Source organism: Chrysochloris asiatica, unplaced genomic scaffold (assembly GCF_000296735.1).
Source record: "Chrysochloris asiatica unplaced genomic scaffold, ChrAsi1.0 scaffold00048, whole genome shotgun sequence".
Lineage (NCBI taxonomy): Eukaryota > Metazoa > Chordata > Mammalia > Afrosoricida > Chrysochloridae > Chrysochloris > Chrysochloris asiatica.
In genome coordinates, this window is record NW_006408566.1 from 13,118,545 (window position 1) to 13,138,919 (window position 20,375).

The window sequence follows — 20,375 nt, forward strand, 5'->3', positions numbered from 1 at the left end:
ATTAGGCAAATCTGCTGCACAAGACCTTTTTAAAGTGTTGAAGAGCAAAGATGTCAGCTTGAAGACTAAGGTGTGCCTGACCCAAGCCATGGTATTTTCAGTAACCATGTGAAAGCTGGATAGTAAATAAGGAAAGACCGTAGAATTGATGCATTTGAGTTATGGTGTTGGCGGAGAACAGTGAAAAGTGCCATGGGCTGCCAAAAGAACCAACAGATCCGTGTTGGAAGAAATGCAGCCAGAGTGCTCCTTGGAGACTAGGATGGCCAAGCTTTGTCTCTCATGATTTGTCTCCTATACTTTGGACATATTGCCAGGAGGGACCAGTAGCTGGAGAAGGGATATCATGTTTGGTAAGGTGGAGGGTCAGAGAAAAATAGGAAGACCCCCAACAAGATGGACTGGCCAAGTAGCAGCATCGATGGACTCAAGTGTGGCAACAATAGTGAGGTTGGCCCAGGATCGGGCAGTGTTTTGTTCTGCTGTGCATAAGGTCACTATGAGTCAGTACCGACCTGATGGCACCTAACAACAACAAATGGTGCTTCAAAAGACACCTAGATCAATGGGAAAGAATTGGAAACACAGAAGTAACTCCATCTACCTATGGTCAGTTAACCTTCTACAAAGGGCCAAAATGCATTAAATGGGGAAGAGATAATCTCTTCAACAAATGATGCTGGCAAAACTAGGCGTGCATACATGCAGAAAGATCAAACAAAACCAGAATCTCACACCATATACAAAAATGAACTCAACATTTATTAAAGACCTAAATGTAAATACTGGAACTATAAAGATCATTGATGAGAAAATAGGGACAAACTTAAGGATTTTGATTCATGGTAAATACACTATCAAACATAACTGAAAACATACAAGCAGAGGACAAAATAGGTAAGTGAAGCTTCCTAAAAATTAGACATTATGTGCATCAAAGGAATTACCAAAAAAAATAAAAAGAGACCCACCCCCACAGACTGGGAAAAAATGTTTAGCAATGACATGTCAGACAAGACTACTGTCTAACATTTCTCGAAGACTTCATTCAACAAGAAGACAGATACTCCAAGTACAAAATGCGCAGAGGACAAGAATAGACACTTCACCAAAAAAGACATTTAGGTAGCCACATGAAGAAATGCTTGCTATCATTAGCCACTGTTGCTGTTTTTAAGTGCCATCAAGTCAGTTCCGACTCATAGCAACTCTGTATGGGGTTTCTGAGGATAGAAACCCTGAATAGGGTTTCCAAGGAGCCACTAGTGAGCTTGAACCGCCGACTTTGCAGTTCAAACAAAGCTTGCAGTCCAGCTCATTAATCCATAGCACCACACCAGGAAGTACAAATCAAAACGAGATTCATCTTACTTCAGCATTAATAGCAAAGTTTAAAAAACACAAACCAAATGTTGGCAGGGGTGTGGAGAGACTAAGACCCTCCAGCATTGCTGATGGGACTGTAAAATTTCCCACTGTGGGAAATGGTATGTATGGCATTTCCCCCCAAAATTGGAAATAGTAATGCCTTATACCAGCAATCCCTCTACTTGGTGTATGTCCTCAAGAAATAAGAGTTGTGACTTGAATAGATATCTGCACACCCATTTTCACTGGAGCAGAGTTCACTATAGCAAAAAGATGGAGACAACTTAAATGCCCAACAACAAAAAAACAGTTAAACAAACTATGGTATATACACAATGGAAGGCCATGCAAGCATAACATTGAATGTGCAAAACACCTCACGACATGGATGAACCTGAAAGACATATTATACTGAGTGAACTCGGTCAATCACAAAAGGATTAAGGACTATATGAGATTACTGTTGTAAAAAAGTTAAGAAAAGATTTTTTTGATTAAAAAAAAAAATTCTATGATGATTATGTTGTTATTGTTGTTAAGGACCATCATTTGTTTCGGACTCAGAGGGATCCTGTATATGGTTTCCATGGAGTGGCTGGTGAGCTTCAACCTCCAACCTCGCAGCTCAACTCATTAACCTGCAGCACCATAACCATGATAGTTATAAGGGTTGATTTATTCACAGACTACGTGGTATACACATAGTAACATGGGGCAAGCAATATACAAGAGGGAGTTTGGCAGAGGGAAAATGAAGGCAGCGGGAGGCACAGAGAGGAATGCAAGAGTTAAAGTGTACAGAGGTAAGTACCATCAGTTAACTGGTGATAGATACATGGAGGGGACTAGAATCATTGTCATGAAGCAAAGTATATGACTTGCTGCACGTAAAACTGATAATCTGTGTTGAAAACCTTCACTCAATTCACATATTATTAAGAAAAAAAAAAAAAAGATAATTTCAGGAGTGAAACTAAACTCTCCCAAGTGTCAACATTCAGTTGAAGGATCAACAAATTCTACATATGAGGACACTTAAAAAAATTCATGGGAAAATGGAATTAAAAAGATAAGAAAATTTTTCCATGAACTTTTTGAAGCCCCTTCATATTACATTACTACAGAAGATCTAGAAACACGGTTAATGTGAGCCAGGCCATTAGATTCTTGTTTCTATATTGCTTTGAAACTGTTAATATGAAATATATTTTTAACTGAGTGGAAAGGAACAATTTAAAAATAATCAAACAGTATAAAAACCGAATGTGATAAAAATCAGATCCTGTAATTCATATAGTGCTTCCCATTTATACGTTGCTCAAATTTACATTCTATTAAAAAAAGGGGAAATATGAAAGGACAAAAACATGTAATCAAGCATCTTTCACCACCTCCAGACAGTAGCTGGAATATAGCCCCAAACTATCGCTACTTTATATTCCCTTAATGTCACTAACATTCTGGACCACTGTAAGTAGTCCAGAATCAAATAGGCAGGTATCCACGCTGCACCATTTTTAGAACAACAGAGCAGAGCTAACGTTATCTTCTGGTCACCTTTTCTTTTAATATCAAGAAAAAAGTCATTTGGGTTTATTAGCTTAAGACTAGGTTGCCCATGAATGTAAGATGAGAACCTCTGCCATAGAGAAATAGGTAAACTCCCCTTTAATTGGAGTCCTGGTGTGGCACTGTGGGTTAATGTGCCAGACTGCAAAGCCGTTTGAACTGCATGGTTGGCAGTTAAAGCTCACCAGCTGCTTCTCAGAAACCCTATCCAGGGTCGCTATGGGTCGGAACCGACTCGATGGCACTTAACAACAACAACACCCTTTAATTGGAGCTCTGGTAGCGTACTGGTTACAAGTTGGCCTGCTAACCTCAAGGGCAGCAGTTCGAAACTACCAGCCATTCCACAGGAGAAAGATGAGGCTTTCTGCTTCCGTAAAGATTTAAGCCTTGGTACCCCTATGCAGGGTTGCTATGAGTCAGAACCGACTCCAAGGCACTCAACAACAACACTTTAATTGTAAAACACACCTACTTTTTGCCTACCTTCTTGCAATGGAGGGCCACGCTATATATAATAATATTCACTGATTTCAGGCTTTTAGGGTTACCATTTTTCTAACATTCTTAGTTTATTAAAATATATTTAAACCCTACTAAATATTAAATGTCCAAGAATAGGTAAACTGAGAAATAACGTGATAACTTATCTATACATAAGCATGGTATGGCAGGAAAAAAATAATTTGAGCACAAATAAGAATGGAATGCCAAAGGAAATTTCAGAAATTATCTAGTTCTCACTCATTCTGTAAATGGCAAAATTGTCTCAAAGAATTAAAATGGCTTTGCTAAGATGACTAAACACAACAAAAAAGTAGATAATTTTTTAAAATTAGAATACTAGACCTCAATGACTTAGCAGCATGCCTTTCACATTGTTCATAGCTCTGAGCATTAAGTGGTGATAGTGATGTGCCGTGGAATCGGTTCCGACTCACAGTAACCCTACAAAGGGTTTCCGAGGCTGCAAATCTTTACGGGAGCAGAATGCCTCATCTTTCTCCCAAGGAACAGTTGGTAGTTTTAAATTAATGACCTTGAGTTTACCAGCCCAACTCATAACCACTACGCTACCAGAGCACCATGTAAAGAATGCTTACCTAGACTTAAAAAATAATAATAACCATTGATTTGACAATTATTCTGAAAATATTTATTAAAAAGTGAAAAATTACTTTTTTTTTTTAACATTACCAGAAAGGCTATTGTCAAAACCTAAAATTATTTCCGTAATTGTTATTATGTGTCATCAAGCTGGTTCTAACTTATGTTGTTATGTACCATCCAGTCAGTTCCTACCCATAGCGTCCCTATACCTAACAGAACGAACCACTGCCCAGTCCTGTGCCATCCTCCCAACTGAGCCAACTGCTGCTGCCATTGTGCCAGTCCATCTTGTTGGGGGTCTTCCTCTTTTTCACTAAACCTCCACTTTACTAAGCATGATGTTCTTTCTCAGGGACTGGTCCCTCCTGACAGTAAGTCCAAAGTACGAGAAACGAAGCCTAGCCATCCTGGCTTCTAAGGGGGATTCTGATTGTACTTCTTTCAGGAGAGATTTGTTCTTCTGGTAGTTCATGGTACTTTTAATATACTTCTCCAACACAATAACTCAAATGTATCAATTCTTCTATAGCCTTCCTTATTCATTGTCCAACTTCCACACGCATATGTTGTTGTTATTAAGTGCCGTTGAGTCGGTTCTGATCCATAGCGACCCTGTAGAGGGTTTCCGAGGAGTAGCTAGTGAGCTTGAACCGCTGACCTTGCAGTTCAAACAGCTTTGCAGTCTGGCGCATTAACCCACAGAGCCACATCAGGACTACCACATATGAAATGACTGAAAATACCATAAGTTAGGTCAAGAGCACCTTAGTCCTCAAATTGGCATCTTTGCTCTTCAACACTTTAAAGAGGTCTTGCACAGCAGATTTGCCTAATGCAATGTCATTTGATTTCTTGACTGCTGTTTCCATGAGTGTTAAGATTGTGGATCTAGGCAAAATGAAGTCTTCGACTTCAATCTTTTTTCCATTTACCATAATGTTATTGGTCCAGCTGTGAGGATTTTTGTTTTCTTTTGTGTTGAGGTAACAATCCACACTGAAAGCTGTGGCCTTGGGTCTTTATCAGTATTTTAGTCCTCTTTGCTTCCAACAAATTAGGTTGTAACATCTACATATCACAGGTTGTAAATGAGTCCTCTTCCAATCCCATGTCACATACTTCTTCATACAAACCAGTTTCTTGTGTTGTTATTTGTTCAGCAGACAGACTGAGTTAAGTATGGTGAAAAAATTAAGCACACCTTTCTTGATTTTAAACCATTCAGTGTTCCCTTGTCCTGTTACATGTTCCTCATGAGCACAATTGTTGATGTTGTTAAGTGCCATCAAGTTTCTTCTGACTCATAGCAAACCCTGTCTGTATAGGGTTTCCGAGGAGCAGCTGGTGGGTTTGAACTTCCAACCTTGTGTTTCACAGTCCAGTGCTGATCCTACAGTGCCACACTATGGTGGTGGTGGTGGCTGTGTGCCATTGAGTCAATTCGGACTCATAGAGACTTTATAAAAGGGTTTCTGAGGCAGTAAATCTTTACAGGAGCAGAAAGCCTCATCTTTCTCCCATGAGGCAACCATTAGATTTGAACTACTGAACTTGCAGTTAGCAGTTCTGTTCATAATCCACTACACTACCAGGACTCCTTTCAAGTACTATGTTGTTGTGATTTTTAAGTGCTGTCAAGTCAGTTCCGGCTCATAGCAACCCTGTGTAGCATTTCCGAGGAGCAGCTGGTGGGTTTGAACTGCTGACCTTATAATTTGCAGTCACATGCTGATCCTACAATGCCACACCAGAGTCCTCAGCACTACAGCAGTAAACAGATAATGTCTAAAATGGATTAAGAAATGGCACAATAAATATATTACTTAGAAATATAAAGGTAAAATCCTGAAGAATTACCTTAAAAAGTAAAAAATTACTCTCTGAGGCGCTTACCCTGTGGTCTGAGAAGTATATACATAGCAACGGACTCCTGTTTTTCAAAATCCTTTTGCTAAAGTTAAAAAATACATGTATTAACCTTGATAAACATGAAAATTAATTTTAAGCCCATGCTAGTTGGTAAAACACATTTTAAGTAATAATTAAATTAATTATTAGGAGACAATAGAAATGTAAAGAAGCTACAACAGAAAAAAATTTAAAAACACTCCTAGTTAACTTATAAAAAAGGCTCATTTATAACACTGTCTCTTTCATTTCTTCATGCAACAAATAAGTAGAGGCATACCTTGGGAGATATTGTGGTGTCAAATCCAGATCAGTGTAATTAAAGTGAATGTTGAAATAAAGTGAGTCACAGCATTGTTTTTGTTTCCCAGTGCATATCGGTGATGTTTACACTATACCGTAGTCTGTTTAGGAGCCCTGTGGTACAGTTGGTATACATGTTGGGCTGCTGGCTCCTATTGCAGAAGATGAGGCAGTCTGCTTTTGTAAGGATGTCCAGCCTCGGGAACCCTCTGGAGCACTTCTGTGCTGTCCTATGCATATACTGTGTATTTTGAGGTACAGATGATAGCGTTTGCTGATGGATTACAGAGGAGTGTGAGGAAGAGAGGGAACTCCAGGATGACTCACAGTTTTTAAGATTAAGCACCCACAAAAAATGGAGTTGCTATTTATACAGTAACCAAATTCTTTTCATTGGTTTATTTAACTTGACTTTGCAAGTTTAGAGTACCCGTTTGGTAGCAACAGTTAATGTGCTTGGCTACTAACTGACTAGAACCGGACTGGTAACTAAAAGATTGGCCATTCAAACCCACCAGTCACTCTGGACATTACACATCAATGACAACAACTGAAAGGTTGGAAATGAGAATCTTCCCAAAGGTGACTCAAAAAAAAAACCTGACAATTTACATCCAAAAAATCTGTCACTGAAACCATATGAAGTCCATTCTACTATGATGCCCAGAGATAGTGTCACCATGAGCCAGATTCAATGGGACGGCAAGTGTTTGTTGGGTTTTTTTCTTTTAATATAATTTGTTTTAGCAATAAAATTTCTTTGGGTGGATATAAAACTGTAACTCCATAGCCCTTTCTACAAGTAGCTGCTATTGTTAAGTGCCATTGAGTCAGTTCCAACTCATGGCAACCCTATCTAGGATTTCTGAGGAGCAGCTAATGGGTTTGAACCACCAAACTTGTGGTCACCAGTCCGGCACTTATCTTATAGTCCACACCATCACTCCTCTATAAGTAGTACTCATGATAAAATGCTAATGAAATATGTCGTTGTTGTTATGTGCCATGGAGTCAGTTCCGACACACAGCGACCCTGTACAGGGTTTCCAAGGCTATAAATCTTTACGGGAGCAGAAAGCCTCATCTTTCTCCCGCGGAACAGCTGGTAGTTTCAACTGCTGACCCTGAGGTTCACAGTCCAACTCGTAAAATTCTAATGAAATATAAGAAATAAAATTTATTTTTATTTAGGATTTTTAAATTGATATATTTTTTAAATTTCCAGTCACATTTACAGTTTCAAATTTTGAACAAAAGACCTACACCCATGGATGCAGCAGCTCAAAAGAGGGAACAAATCATTACAGCAAGAATCATTCCCACCCCCTCCACACACAGAGTAGACAGGGATGGGCAACTTGGACATTGGCTACCCAAAATGGGGGGTGGGGCGGGCAAAAAGCTTACAAGCTTTCAAGAGGGAACCTAAAGCCAGGGGGCCTGGAGGAAGGCAGAATCTCCAGTGAGTAGTATCCAATCTGTCTAGGCGGAGCTGATGAAATGAAATGCAGATGGGTCTCTTGTGATACAATAGTGAATAACTGTTATCAAGACTGATTGTGAGGGTTGGAAATGTAAAGGTAGACATTTTATAGCAAGGAAGGGAGTGATTAACTTTCCAGTCTAGAAGCGGAGGTCCCTAGGACCACCAACGGAGAAGAGCGGAAAGAGTGGGACCCTACCCAGAGAAGCAGTGATGCATGAGATGGAGGCAGAGGCGATGCTGTGGAGCAATGGAGCAACTGGGGACTTGAGATCCAGAGAGGGAGAGCGATTGTGTGCTGAAGACTTGGGGTGTGGTGGGGTGAGTGTGGGGGCCAGGCTTGTAGGGTATACCCTTTGGTTGGTTGATGATACATGGAGGGGACTGGAACCATGGCAATGAAATGATATACGATAGAATGAATGTAAAACTAATGTTCTCCCATGTAAACTATCATATAATTCACAATAAAACATTTAAAAATTTTTGTTTTAAACAAAAAATCTAAATTGTAAATGTAATAACCAGTTAGATGCAATAATTATTTAAAGGACCATGACAGAGCAGCTTGAATCAAATTAACCCTATCACTAGAACAACTATCCATAAAAAAATTAAATGGATAAAATACAAAAAGCAACTGTTGGAAAGCACCTGAGAGGAATCAAGACAACTTTATCTTGAGAAGTCAAAATCTTATAGAGGAAGTGCATCAAGAATGATGAAAACCAAAAGAAAAGAAAATCTTTAAAGTACTGAAAAAAATGAACGGCTAACATAGAATTCTATGGCCAGTCAAAATATCTTTCAATAACAAAGGCAAACTCCTCCTCTCCCCCTTTCCCTTCAGAACGATTCACTCTGAAAGCCACCTAATGGGCTAAGCATCGTAGACACACTTTTAGGGCAGGAGAAGGCACTATGGCACAATGAGTGTGCTGAAGTCAGATTGGAACCTGACAGCTCCTTAATCAAGTGATCAGAGTTAACATCACCAGTAAAGGGACAAATCACATGTCAACTTCTAGGATGCACTGTACAGCTTCACTTCTGTGACACACCTGACATAGATGCTTAACGTAAACAATCATGAGGAAATATCGCACAAACCCAAACTGAGGGGAACACACTACAAATTTTTCAAAGGTATAAAGTAGTCTTCCAAAGTGCCCTTTTTTTTTTTTTTTAAGTGTCATGTATCTTCAAAATACCAAGGTCATGTAAAAATCAAGGAAAGATAAACTGTTGTAAATTAAGAGATTAAATAAATATACAAGGTAAGTAAATATAATACACAGTTTTGAACTGGATACATTTGCTACTTAAGAGTGTTACTGGAACAAAACTTCAATAGGGAGTTCTTCAGAGAGAAAATAAAATGATTCAAAAGGAGGCAGAGTAATAAAAGAATAAAATTGAACATACAAATTCATATATAACTTGAAAGTTTAAAATAATAATCTCTTGAGGGATTTAAAATATATGCAGCAACCCTAAAAACCAATTTTGGGGGTTTTTTGGCAAATGAGGACAAGATACATAAAACAAAAATTAAGACAACTTAAAAGAAAAACAGACAAACCCATAATCATAATTACAGACATTTATCACATTATCTCTCAGTAACTTATAATGCAAGGCGGAAAAAAAACAACTAAAACTATGAAAGATTTAGATAACGTAATTAACTACTCAGAGACATGAACAACAAAGGATGGAAGAAAGAGAGGAGGAAGGATGGGGAGAAAGGGCGTAAAAAGGAAGGGAGAAATAAAATAAACCAAGAGAAAGGAATGAATCCAGGAAGAAAGGATATGATTAACGGAAAGATTAGAGAAAGGGTTACACAGAACTACTCAAAAGAGATACTGAAGTCTGAAGAAAAGGCAGATGGAAGAGTGGTTGTTTTAGAAGCACTCACAGTAAACCTTACTTTATTATATTCACTGGCCTTCAAATCGTCCACCTCTCAATCCTCCCAGGTAATTGTGCCTTCTTTGCCAAAGAAATTCCATGGTTAACCATTTCAATGAAACAATGTGTTGTTGTGAGGTACCGTCAGGTCAGCACCGACTCATAGCGACCCTATGCATAACAGAACAAAACACTATCCAGTCCTGCACCAAACTCACAAACGTTGCTACATTTGAGCCCATTGCTGCTGCCACTATGCCAATCCCATCTCGTTGGGTGTCAACCTCTTTTTTGCTGGCCCTCCACTTTACTAAGCATGATATCCTTTTCCAGAGACTGGTCCTAATAAGGACCCATAAATCCATACCACCACTTTTCTGTCAGTATGTCATGCTGTGGTGGCTTGAGTGTTGCAGTGATGCTTGTAAACTATGCCAGCAGGATACATTGATGGTGAGCAGGTTTCAGCTAAGCGTCTATGCAAAGACTGTCTACAGAGAGGCCAACTACTTCTGAATGTTTAGCCGCTGAAAACCTTATGAACAAAAGTGTTACACTGTCGGACAGCACCAGAATATTGAACACTGAAACAGTAAGAACAGCACTAGAATATTGTCAGACATAGTGCCAGAAGATGAGCCCTTCGGGTTGGAAAGCACTCAAAATATAACTGGGGAAGGACCGACTGCCTTATCAAAGTAGCATTGACTATGATGATGCAAATGTATTAAAGCTTTCAGGACCTTCATTTGCTGTTGGGGAACAACTCAAAATGAAGAGAATTATCTGTAAATGCCCATTAATAATCAGGACATGGAATGCACCAAGTATAAATCTAGGAAAATTGGACGTTTTCAAGAAAGAAATGGAATGCATAAAGATCAATATCCTAGGTATTAGTAAGTTGAATGGACTGGTATTCACCATCTTGACTCTGACAATCATGTGGCTTACTATGCTGCAAATGACAAACTGAAGAGGAATAGTGTCACATTCGTCATCAAAAAGAACATTTCAAAATCTATCCTGAAGTATAATGTTGTCTGTGATAGGGTAATATCCTATATCTACAAGTAAGATTAATACCCTTATAATTCAAATTTACACACAAACCACTAAAACCACTGATGATGAAATTGAAGAATTCCATCAATCTGAAATTGATCAAACATGTAATCAAGATGTATTGATCATTACTGGTGATTGGAATACAAAGGTTGGAAACAAAGAGGAAGGATCAATAGTTGGGAAATATGGTAGAAACAATTTGCTGATAGAAACAATGCTGGAGATCACATGAGAGAATTTTGCAAGATGAATGACTTGCTCATTGCAAATACTTTTTTAAACAATATAAAAGACAACTATACACATGAACCTCAGCAACACAGCATACACAAAAGTAAAATGGACTCCATCTGTGGGAAGAAACAGTAAAAAAGCTCAATATCATCTTTCAAAACAAAGCCAGGACAGACTGTGGAACAGACCATCAATTGCTCATATGTAAGTTCAAGTTGAAGCTGAAGAAAATAAAATAAGTCTATGACTGCCACCAAAAAAAAAAAAAAAAGACCTTGAACATAACCCACCTGAATTTATAACTCATTTCAAGAACTGATTTGATGTGTGAGGCACTAATGACCAAAGACCAGAAGAGTTGTGGGATGACACCAAGTACATCATACAGGAAGAAAGTAAAAGGTCATTAAGAAGACAAGAAAGAAAAGACCAAAATGGATGTCAGAAGAGTCTCTGAAACTTGCTCTCCAGAATAGAGATGCTAAAACAAATGGAAGAAATAAGGAAGCAAAAGAGCTGAACAGAAAATTTCAAAGGATAGCTCAAAACAAAACAAAAAACACCAAAGGCAAGTATATAACGAAATGTACAAAGATCTGGAGTTAGAAAACAAAAAGGGAAGAACACAACCAGCATTTCACAAGCTGAGGGAACTGAAGAGAAAAATCAAGTCTAAACTTGAAATACTGAAGGATTCTCCTTGTGCTGTAAGATCAGCACTCGATTTTCACAAGGTCAACAGTTCAAACCTACCAGGTGCTCTTGCTGGTATACAGGGTTGCTTTGAGTCGGAACCAACTCAATGGCATTAAACAACATCAACAACAATGGGAAAAATATTACATGATGTAGAAAGCATCGAAAGAAGATGGAAGAAATACACAGACTCACTGTACCAAAAAGAAATGGATGATGTACAACCATTTCAAAAAAATAGTATATGACCAAGAGCCAGTGGTACTGAAAGAAGAAGTCCAAGGTGTCCTGAAGGCATTTGTATAAGAACAAGGCTACAGAATTGAAGAAATACAAATTGAAATCTTGCAACATACTGATGCAACACTGAAGGCAATCCCTCATCTATGCCAAGAAATTTGGAAAACAGCTACCTGGCCAACTGATTGGAAGAGATCCATATTTGTGCCCATTCCAAAGAGAGATGAGCCAACAGAATGCGGAAATAATAATGTGAAAATATCATTGAGACTACATGCAAGTAAAATTTTACTAAAAATAATTTAACAACAGCTGCAGCAGTACATTGACAGGGAAGTGTCAAAGGTTCAAGCCAGATTCAGATGAGGATGTGGAATAAGGAAAATTATTGCTGAGGTCAGATGGATGTTGGCTGAAAGCAGAGAACACCAGAAAGATGTTTGTTTACCTGTGCTTTCTGGACTATGCAAAGGCTTTCAACTGTGTGGATCATGACAAATTATCGACAACACTGAGGAGAATGAGTATTCTGGAACACTTAATTGTATTCATGAGGAACCATTGTTGAACAGACAAAGAGGCAGGCATTCAGGAAGAACAAGGGAACACTGAATGGTTAAAAATCAGGAAAGGTGTATGCCAGGGTTGTAGTCTATCACCACACTTAATCTGTATGATGAGCAAATAATCTGAGAAACTGGATTATATAAAGAACACATGGCATCAGGATCAGAGGAAGACTCATTAACAACCTGTGATATGCAGATGGTAACAATCTTGTTTGCTGAATGTGAAGAGGCTTTAAATACTTACTGATGAAAATCAAAGACTGCCGCCTTTGGTATGGGTTACACCTCAGAGCGACAAGAAAACAAAAATCTTCACCACTGGACCAATAAATAACATCAAGATAAATGGAAAAAAAACCCTTCCAAGACTAAGACTCGATGGGAATACATGCACTGATTGGTGACCACGTTAGTCACCAATAAGGCGAAGTGAGGGAAAAACAGCAATGAAACTGCGAGCTAAGCCCTACAACGTTCAATAGACTCCTGTGAACCCAGGTGGAGACCTGGTTGGCCAGCAGTGTGGCAAGACCTGGGGACTTTTGGGACCAGAGTCAGTGATATAGCCACAGAGGCCTAGAATGGAGAGTGAAGTGTCCAGCTGATAAGAAGAGAGGGCATATGCACAAGAACACCCACACTTGCAGATAATACCCACTTGACTTGGCTTCAATGACTGGATAATCAGAGCTCAACTAGAAGAAGAAAGAAGAGGAAAAAAAGAGTAATCTGATACAATTTGATGAACCTGATCTACATCTATGTATGGATGCAGTAGCTCAAAAGAGGGAACAAATCTTTACAGCAAGGATCAGTCCCACCCCCTCCATACACAAAATAGACAGGGATGGACAACTTGGACATTGACTACCCAAAGGGGGGCGCTACAAAGACAAGAAGTGACTGGCTTACAAGCTTTCAAGAGGGAACCTACATCCAGAGGGTATGGATGAAGGTAGAATCTCCACTGAGTAGTATCCAATCTGTCTAGGCGGGGCTGATGAAATGAAATGCGATAGGTCTCTTGTGATACAATAGTGAATAACTGTTATCAGGACTGATTATGAGGGTTGGAAATGTAAAGGTAGACATTTTGTAGCAAGGAGGGGAGTGATTAACTTTTCAGTCTAGGAGCGGAGGTCCCTGGGACCATAAAGGGAGAAGAACAGAGAGCGGGACCTTACCCAGAGAAGCAGTGATGGCTGAGGTGGAGGCAGAGGCAATGACGTGGAGAGATGGAGCAGCTGGGTACTTTAGACACAGAGAGGGAGAGGGCTGTGTGCTGACGACCAGGGGGCAGGCTTGTAGGGTATGCCCTTTGGTTGGTTGATGATGCACGGAGGGGACTGTAACCATGGCAATGAAATGATATACAATAGGATGAATGTAAAACTAATGTTCTCCCATATAAACTATCACATAATTCACAATAAAACATTTTTAAAAAAAGAGCTAAAATAAATAGAGAGACATGCTGTTAACTGATAGTACCTGGAGAGGATTATAATCATTGTAATGAAACAAGTATATGACTTGTTGAATGTAAAACTGATGATCTGCCCAGTAAACTTTCACTCAATCCACAATAAAAACTTTTAAAAAAAAGATAAAACACACCAAAAAAATTTTTTTTTAAGATAAATGGAAAAAAAGAATGAAGTTGTCAAAGACTTCACTTTGCTTGAATAGACCATCAACACTCATGGGAGCAGCAGTAAAGAAATCAAAGGATGTAATGCATTAGGCAAATCTGTTGCACAAGACCTCTTTAAAGTGTTCAAGGGCAGAGGTTATCAGTTTGAGGACTAAGGTGTGCTTGATCCAAGCCATAGTTTATTTGCAATAGCCTCATATGCATGTGAAAGTTGGACAATGAATAAGGAAAACCGTAGAAGTGATGCATTTGAGTTATGGTATTGGAGGAGAATATTAAAAGTATTCATGGACTGCCAAAAGAAAACACAAAACTGTATTAGAAGAAGTACAGTCAGAATGCTCCTTGGAAGCCAGGATGGCCAGACTTCGTCTCTCATACTTTGGATACATTATCAAGAGGGACCATTCCTTAGAGAAGGACACCATGCTTGGTAAAGTAGAGGGTAGGAGAGGAAGACCCCCAATGAGATAGACTGGCACAGTGGCAGTATCAATGGGCTTAAGCATAGCAATGATTGTGAGGTTGGTACAGGACAGGGTAATGTTTTGTTCTATTGTGCATACGGTCACTATGATACCCACTTTATAGCACTTAACAACAAAAACGTACTTCTACATGCATGAAATTTAAAAAAATATATTTTTAAATCAACATATTGCTAAATTACCTTTTCAGCCTACTAATAACTGCCAAAGTTATTCCAGCCTCATTCTTTATTTTATTCTCTATTGTCTATAGGTGATAGAGGTGGTGGCTGTGTGCCATGGAGTTGGTTCCCACCCATAGTGACCCTGTACAGGGTTTCCAAGGCTGTAAATCTTTACAGGAACAGAAAGGTCTCATCTTTCTCTCATGGAGTGGCTGCTAGATTTGAACTTCTGACTCTGCAGTTTGCAGTATAACCCATAACCAGCTACCAGGGCTCCTTATAACCTAGAGGAGTGCTTCCCCAACGTTAGTCATTTATAAACCACTATTTTTGCTATAGTTGTAAGCCATCTATTTTATGATTAATGAATTTTTTTCATCATTTAAAAATAGTCATGTATAAATCAACAACAACCAGGAAATCATGTGATTAATACAACAGTACTGCTTTTCTAATCTCCATATAGTAAACATGTAAGTATTAAAATAAATGTTTGTCTTGTCACCCTAAAAATTCCAACTTTGGTGTGTACTGTCTTATATTAGATTTTAAATTTGGGAGACTTGTTAAAGACACAGACTCCCAGGCTGCACTCCTTGGGGCTGTGATTCAGACAGAAGACAGGAATCCTGCCCTATAAGTACCTTTATAAAAAAAAAAAAAAATGTAATAGCAACAACAACCAGTTTTATCAAGTCAGTTCTGATTCATAAAAACCTCATGTGTGTTACAGTAGAACTATACTTCACATGGTGGAGTTTACACAGGGTTTTCAATGATTAGTTTTTCTGAAGACCTGAAACCGCCAGGCCTTTTTATGGAGGCACATTTGGATGGACTCAAACCCCCATTTTTTTCAGTTAGCAGCCAAGTGCATTAACTATTTGCATCACCCAGGCACTCCACTTAAAAAATTGGATGATTTGCCATTCTCTAGACAAGCTCTATGATTCTCTCTTCCCCTTTATCCTTACTCTTATTATTTCGTGTGCTTGAAGTATTCTTTCTTCTCACTATGTCAATAGAAATTAAGCTTCCACGTTAAGGCTCATCTTAAATATCCCCATCGTAATAAAGTACTTTGACGAGGATGTGACATCGCTCTCATTTCAAAACCCTTTCTTCCCCTATCAATTTGTTTCTACTTCTGTATGAAGCTTATCATATTCAAAGTAATACATGTCTACTTGTCTTAGTCCCCCTTCTTGTCTATAAATGTTACCTTCTTGTCCATAAAGATATAAGCTTTCTATTTTGTATAAAAGTAGGGATTTTCTCTTAGTCAATTTACTCTTTGCATATGATACTCATATATTGCTTGGCTAAACTTTGCTATATAACACTGAATTCATTTAACAATTTGTATTACCATTTTTAAATCATAAAGCATAAGGAGTTAGAACATTTATTTGTATCGTATTACAAATTGAACATGAAACTCTACACTACCTAGTTTCATTTCCAAAACGAGAAAACTGAATATATATTATATATATAAACAAATAACTTTACGCTATTTTAATTTTTAAAGAGAAACAAAAAGCTATTTAAAATACCAAATTCAGTTTTTAAGAAGAAAAGAAAAGCTGCTTAACTTAGCAAACTTTCACACAACAGTAAATGACCATGTTATTAAATGGCAAAGTGGAGCTTTGATACTGCTACAAAAAGCTACTAATTTGAGAGCAACAGTCTTATGAAAGCAAAGTTAATTGATTCTGGCAAACTTCTCAGTACTTCCAAATGATACTTCAGTTTGGTTTCTCTGTCCCAATTTTGGATACTACATTGATATATCAAGAACAGTAATTTATAAAGACTTTCCCAATGTAAAAGCCAGAATAACTAATTTTAATGAAAAAACATCAACATATAATTCATTCTTATTTTTTTGTTTGTTTTTTTTTTATTTGGTATATTTCTATTGCAAGAATAATGTCTGTATTAATGTTTTAAACATATTTAACTTAGAAAAGAAATTAATGAAAAAAAGGAAGCAGGACTTTTCAATGAGAAATGTTTAACAACATCAACTTATATTACAATATCATCTGAATTTGTCTATTTTAGCACATACATAATGCTTCTTAAAGGCAAAGAATTGTCAAAGTAAAGCACAGAGATTTATACACTAATTTCAAGTAATAACAGAGGCAAACAATCAAGAATATGTATTTTGTTGTGTTCCCTTGGCTGTCCAGGCTGCAAACAGAGAATGAAAAGACGACAACAGTGAGAAATGAAGAGTAAGGAAAGGTTCTCACAGATCTCATTTTCTCCTCTCCTCATTCATTTCTCTGTCACGTTCCCATCAAATTTCCTCTTACACATACCAGCTCAAGTAAACTACACCTAGCTTATGTGAAACTTTTTATTCACTCTTCTATTCTATTTTTATACTGTAGAAATAAAATTTCAGCTCTTTATGTCCATTTTCCAGAATAAAGTTAGCTGGAAGAAAAACAGTAATAAAGCTACTATTTTAGCTGAGCTCGTTAAAAATTCCTCAAAATGATGCTAGTATTGGTTTTCCTGGCCATAAAATAATATAGCTATTGATACTAACAAGAGCAAGTCATCGAGTTATGCTTCCTTTCTACATAAGCAATCTTTGTTTTGATTTTCTAACATTCTAAGCAGAGACAGACAATTAAGGCCCTATAAATGTTTTAGGAGTACTCAAGGACCAGAAAAATGTAGAAGTTTAAAGGTAATGAGAAGAAGTTAAATACACCTATTTCAAGGATCCATTAAGTAGAATAGATCAGATTAGACAAGCTTACGGGGAAGGTAACAACATTGTTCATTTGATATAGCAGTTCTGAGAAATTCAAAAATACCATTTCTCTTTTAAAGAATCAAAACAGTACTTGGACTAACAAGAAATAGTGCAAATTCAGGTTGATCAAATACTTCATTAATTTTTTTCTACCCCTAAGGGACTGCCCTTTTAAAATCTTCAAATAGAATATTACCTAATTGCTTGCAGACGGCTACAATTTGCAAAGGGATTTTTATTTCAACAGTGCCACCTAGTGACCAATCTGTTTGTTTCAGCTAGTCACTTCAATTCCGACTGGAGAAAGAGATATGTTGTTAAGTATGGTTGAATTGGTTCCAACTCATACAGACCCTGTATAGGGCTTCCGAGGAGCAGCTGGTGTTTGAACCACCAACCTGTGGTTCAAATCGACCTTAGTCCAGAGCTTTATCCCACAGTGCCACACCAGGACTCCAGATAGATGATTATGTTGTTGTTAAGTGCCATCGAGTCAGCAAGCGATCATATAGGACAGAGTAAAATTGCCCTATAAAGTTGGTTCTTCATGGGCGCACATCACTAGGTGTTTCCTCACAAATGGCCAGCAGGCTCAAATCGCTGACCTCTCAGCAGTAGAGCACCATGGTTCCTTCAACTGGTCACTGATAGATTTCAATTGTATCAAATGCTACGATTCTTCAAATAGTTTTATTTTCTAGTTCACAATATTCCTAATAATACTAACAATCAACTGGCAATATTACAAAAGCATAAGTTACAGACTGTTATCTTCTGATAGGTTACTCTTATTAAAAATCAGTTCATTTACAAATAGCATTACAGTATTTTAAATAAAGGTACCTTAGTGATTTCTTCAGAAGCTCGTTTAAAGTCCTGAACATTTCGACAGTAAAATCCTATCGTACAGCTAGGATCCATTTTTCGAAATGACATCTTTTTGGGAGAAGGGCAGTGGAATGTCTGTAATTTTAGAAAAAAAGTTATTTATGATTAATTTATCTTTATTTGATGGTCTTAAATACATACAAGAATATGAATTAATTTAAAATGTGCTATCTAACTTTCCCTCAAAATGACGAACATGCTTTTCAAGCGATCCTTTGGTTCAGCCTATGAAGACAGTCCCTCCCATTCTACAAAGCCGTATATCACAAGCACCAACACTGTATGCATTCAGTTCACCAAGTCTGTACCTTATACAGCATTAGTTCCATTCTGAAAAATAGAGGAGGTCTGTCAAATATGGTCTGCAGTTCTAACATAAAAGAGAAGAAACAACTGTGCCATTGAAAAAGGCATGCATATGCTACATAAGGCTTAGAATCAAATTAAGCATTTTGAAAGTGCAGTTCAGTCTGTCTAAACTTTTAATAAGGGCCTCACGACGTTTAAACTAATAGAGATTCATGTAAATATAGTAGTATGACAAGAAGTCAACTTGAGAGTTTCAGTCAGTGACATAAGAAACACATACTTGCATACACACAATACAGCTTCCAGTCCACTCTTTTATTTCGTGTCACTTCAAGTTTTCATTTATTCCCAAACATGGCACAGAATGGAACAGATAAAAACTGTTTTCTCATGGTCTTTGCCTTCCTTCTCACCAATCATTCTTTCCCTTTAGTTCAGACTTTATCTCCGGTATCAATGCTCTGGGTAGGCTGACCCAGACTATTTAACCTTGTGATTAGGATTTGGCTACTAGTAGTTTGGCATCTTTAGGAAATACAAAAGTAGAAATAGGGCCAAATATAATAAACCCTGTCACTCCAAATTTTGTTGTTCACCACAATGCTTTGGTACTGCTCAAAGTTTAAAAAAGAAAAGGAAACCTTGTCCTGAAAAATCACTGATGTTGCCAAGTCTTTTTCTGCACATATAAAGAAATTTGTTTTAAAATATACAGAGAGGACTCTAAGAATATATATTAATCCTGGTTCATATATGCATAAATAAACTCTGTAAGGATATGCAAAACAGCTAATATGTTTGAGGGAGGAGATAATTACATAGATGAGTGGTGCAGAAAATTTTTGCTGCATATTTTATAGTTTTAAATTATGAAATAAGCTAGGCTACATAAGGACTCATAACTTAGATTTCTCTAGCTACAGTGCCTAAAAGCCAGGACTTTTAACTACAAACTATTAAAATAAGGGAAAATATAGACTTTCATATTAGTTCTGTTCATGCTAAATCAATCCAATTTCATCTTTCTTGCTACACTCTACCACCACTCGTCTGTCAGTTTGTCATACTGTGGTGACTTGTGTGTTGCGGTGATGCTGGAAGCTATAACACTGGTATTTTAAATATCGGTAGGGTCACTCAGGGTGGACATTTCAGCTGAGCTGCCAAACTAATATAAGGCAGACTAGGAAGAAAGAAAGGTGGACTCCTTTTGAATGTTGAGCCACTGCGAACACCTGATGAACAGCAGCATAACACTGTCAGGAGATGAGCCTATCAGGTTGCAAAGCACTCAAACTATGACTGGGGAATAGCTTCCTCCTCAAAATAAATATCGTGATGACACGACTGGAGTAAAGCTTTCAAGACCTTCATTTGTTGATGGGATACAACTCAAAATGAAGAGAAACAGCTGCAAATTTCCATTAATAATAACAACATGGAATGTATAAAGGATGAATCTAGGAAAATTGGAAGTTGTCAAAAATGAAATGGAACACATAAAGATTAATACACAAGGCACAAGTGAGCTGAAATGGACTGTTGTTGTTGTTGTCAGGTGCCATCGAGTCGGAACCGACTCATAGCGACCCTATGCACAGCAGAACGAAACAATGTTCGATCCTGGGCCA

The 20,375-nt window shown here is 37.8% G+C and overlaps 1 protein-coding gene across 1 annotated transcript in view; it reads right to left on the bottom strand.

Moving 5' to 3' along the window:
* The window catches only part of ATG4C (autophagy related 4C, cysteine peptidase), a 105,094-nt gene that overhangs the window by 7,681 nt on the left and 77,038 nt on the right, over nucleotides 1–20,375 (bottom strand). Inside the window, exon 9 of the mRNA XM_006862469.1 lies at nucleotides 18,391–18,510. Coding sequence (XP_006862531.1) covers nucleotides 18,391–18,510 — 120 coding nt within the window. The remainder of the gene's footprint in view (nucleotides 1–18,390; nucleotides 18,511–20,375) is intronic.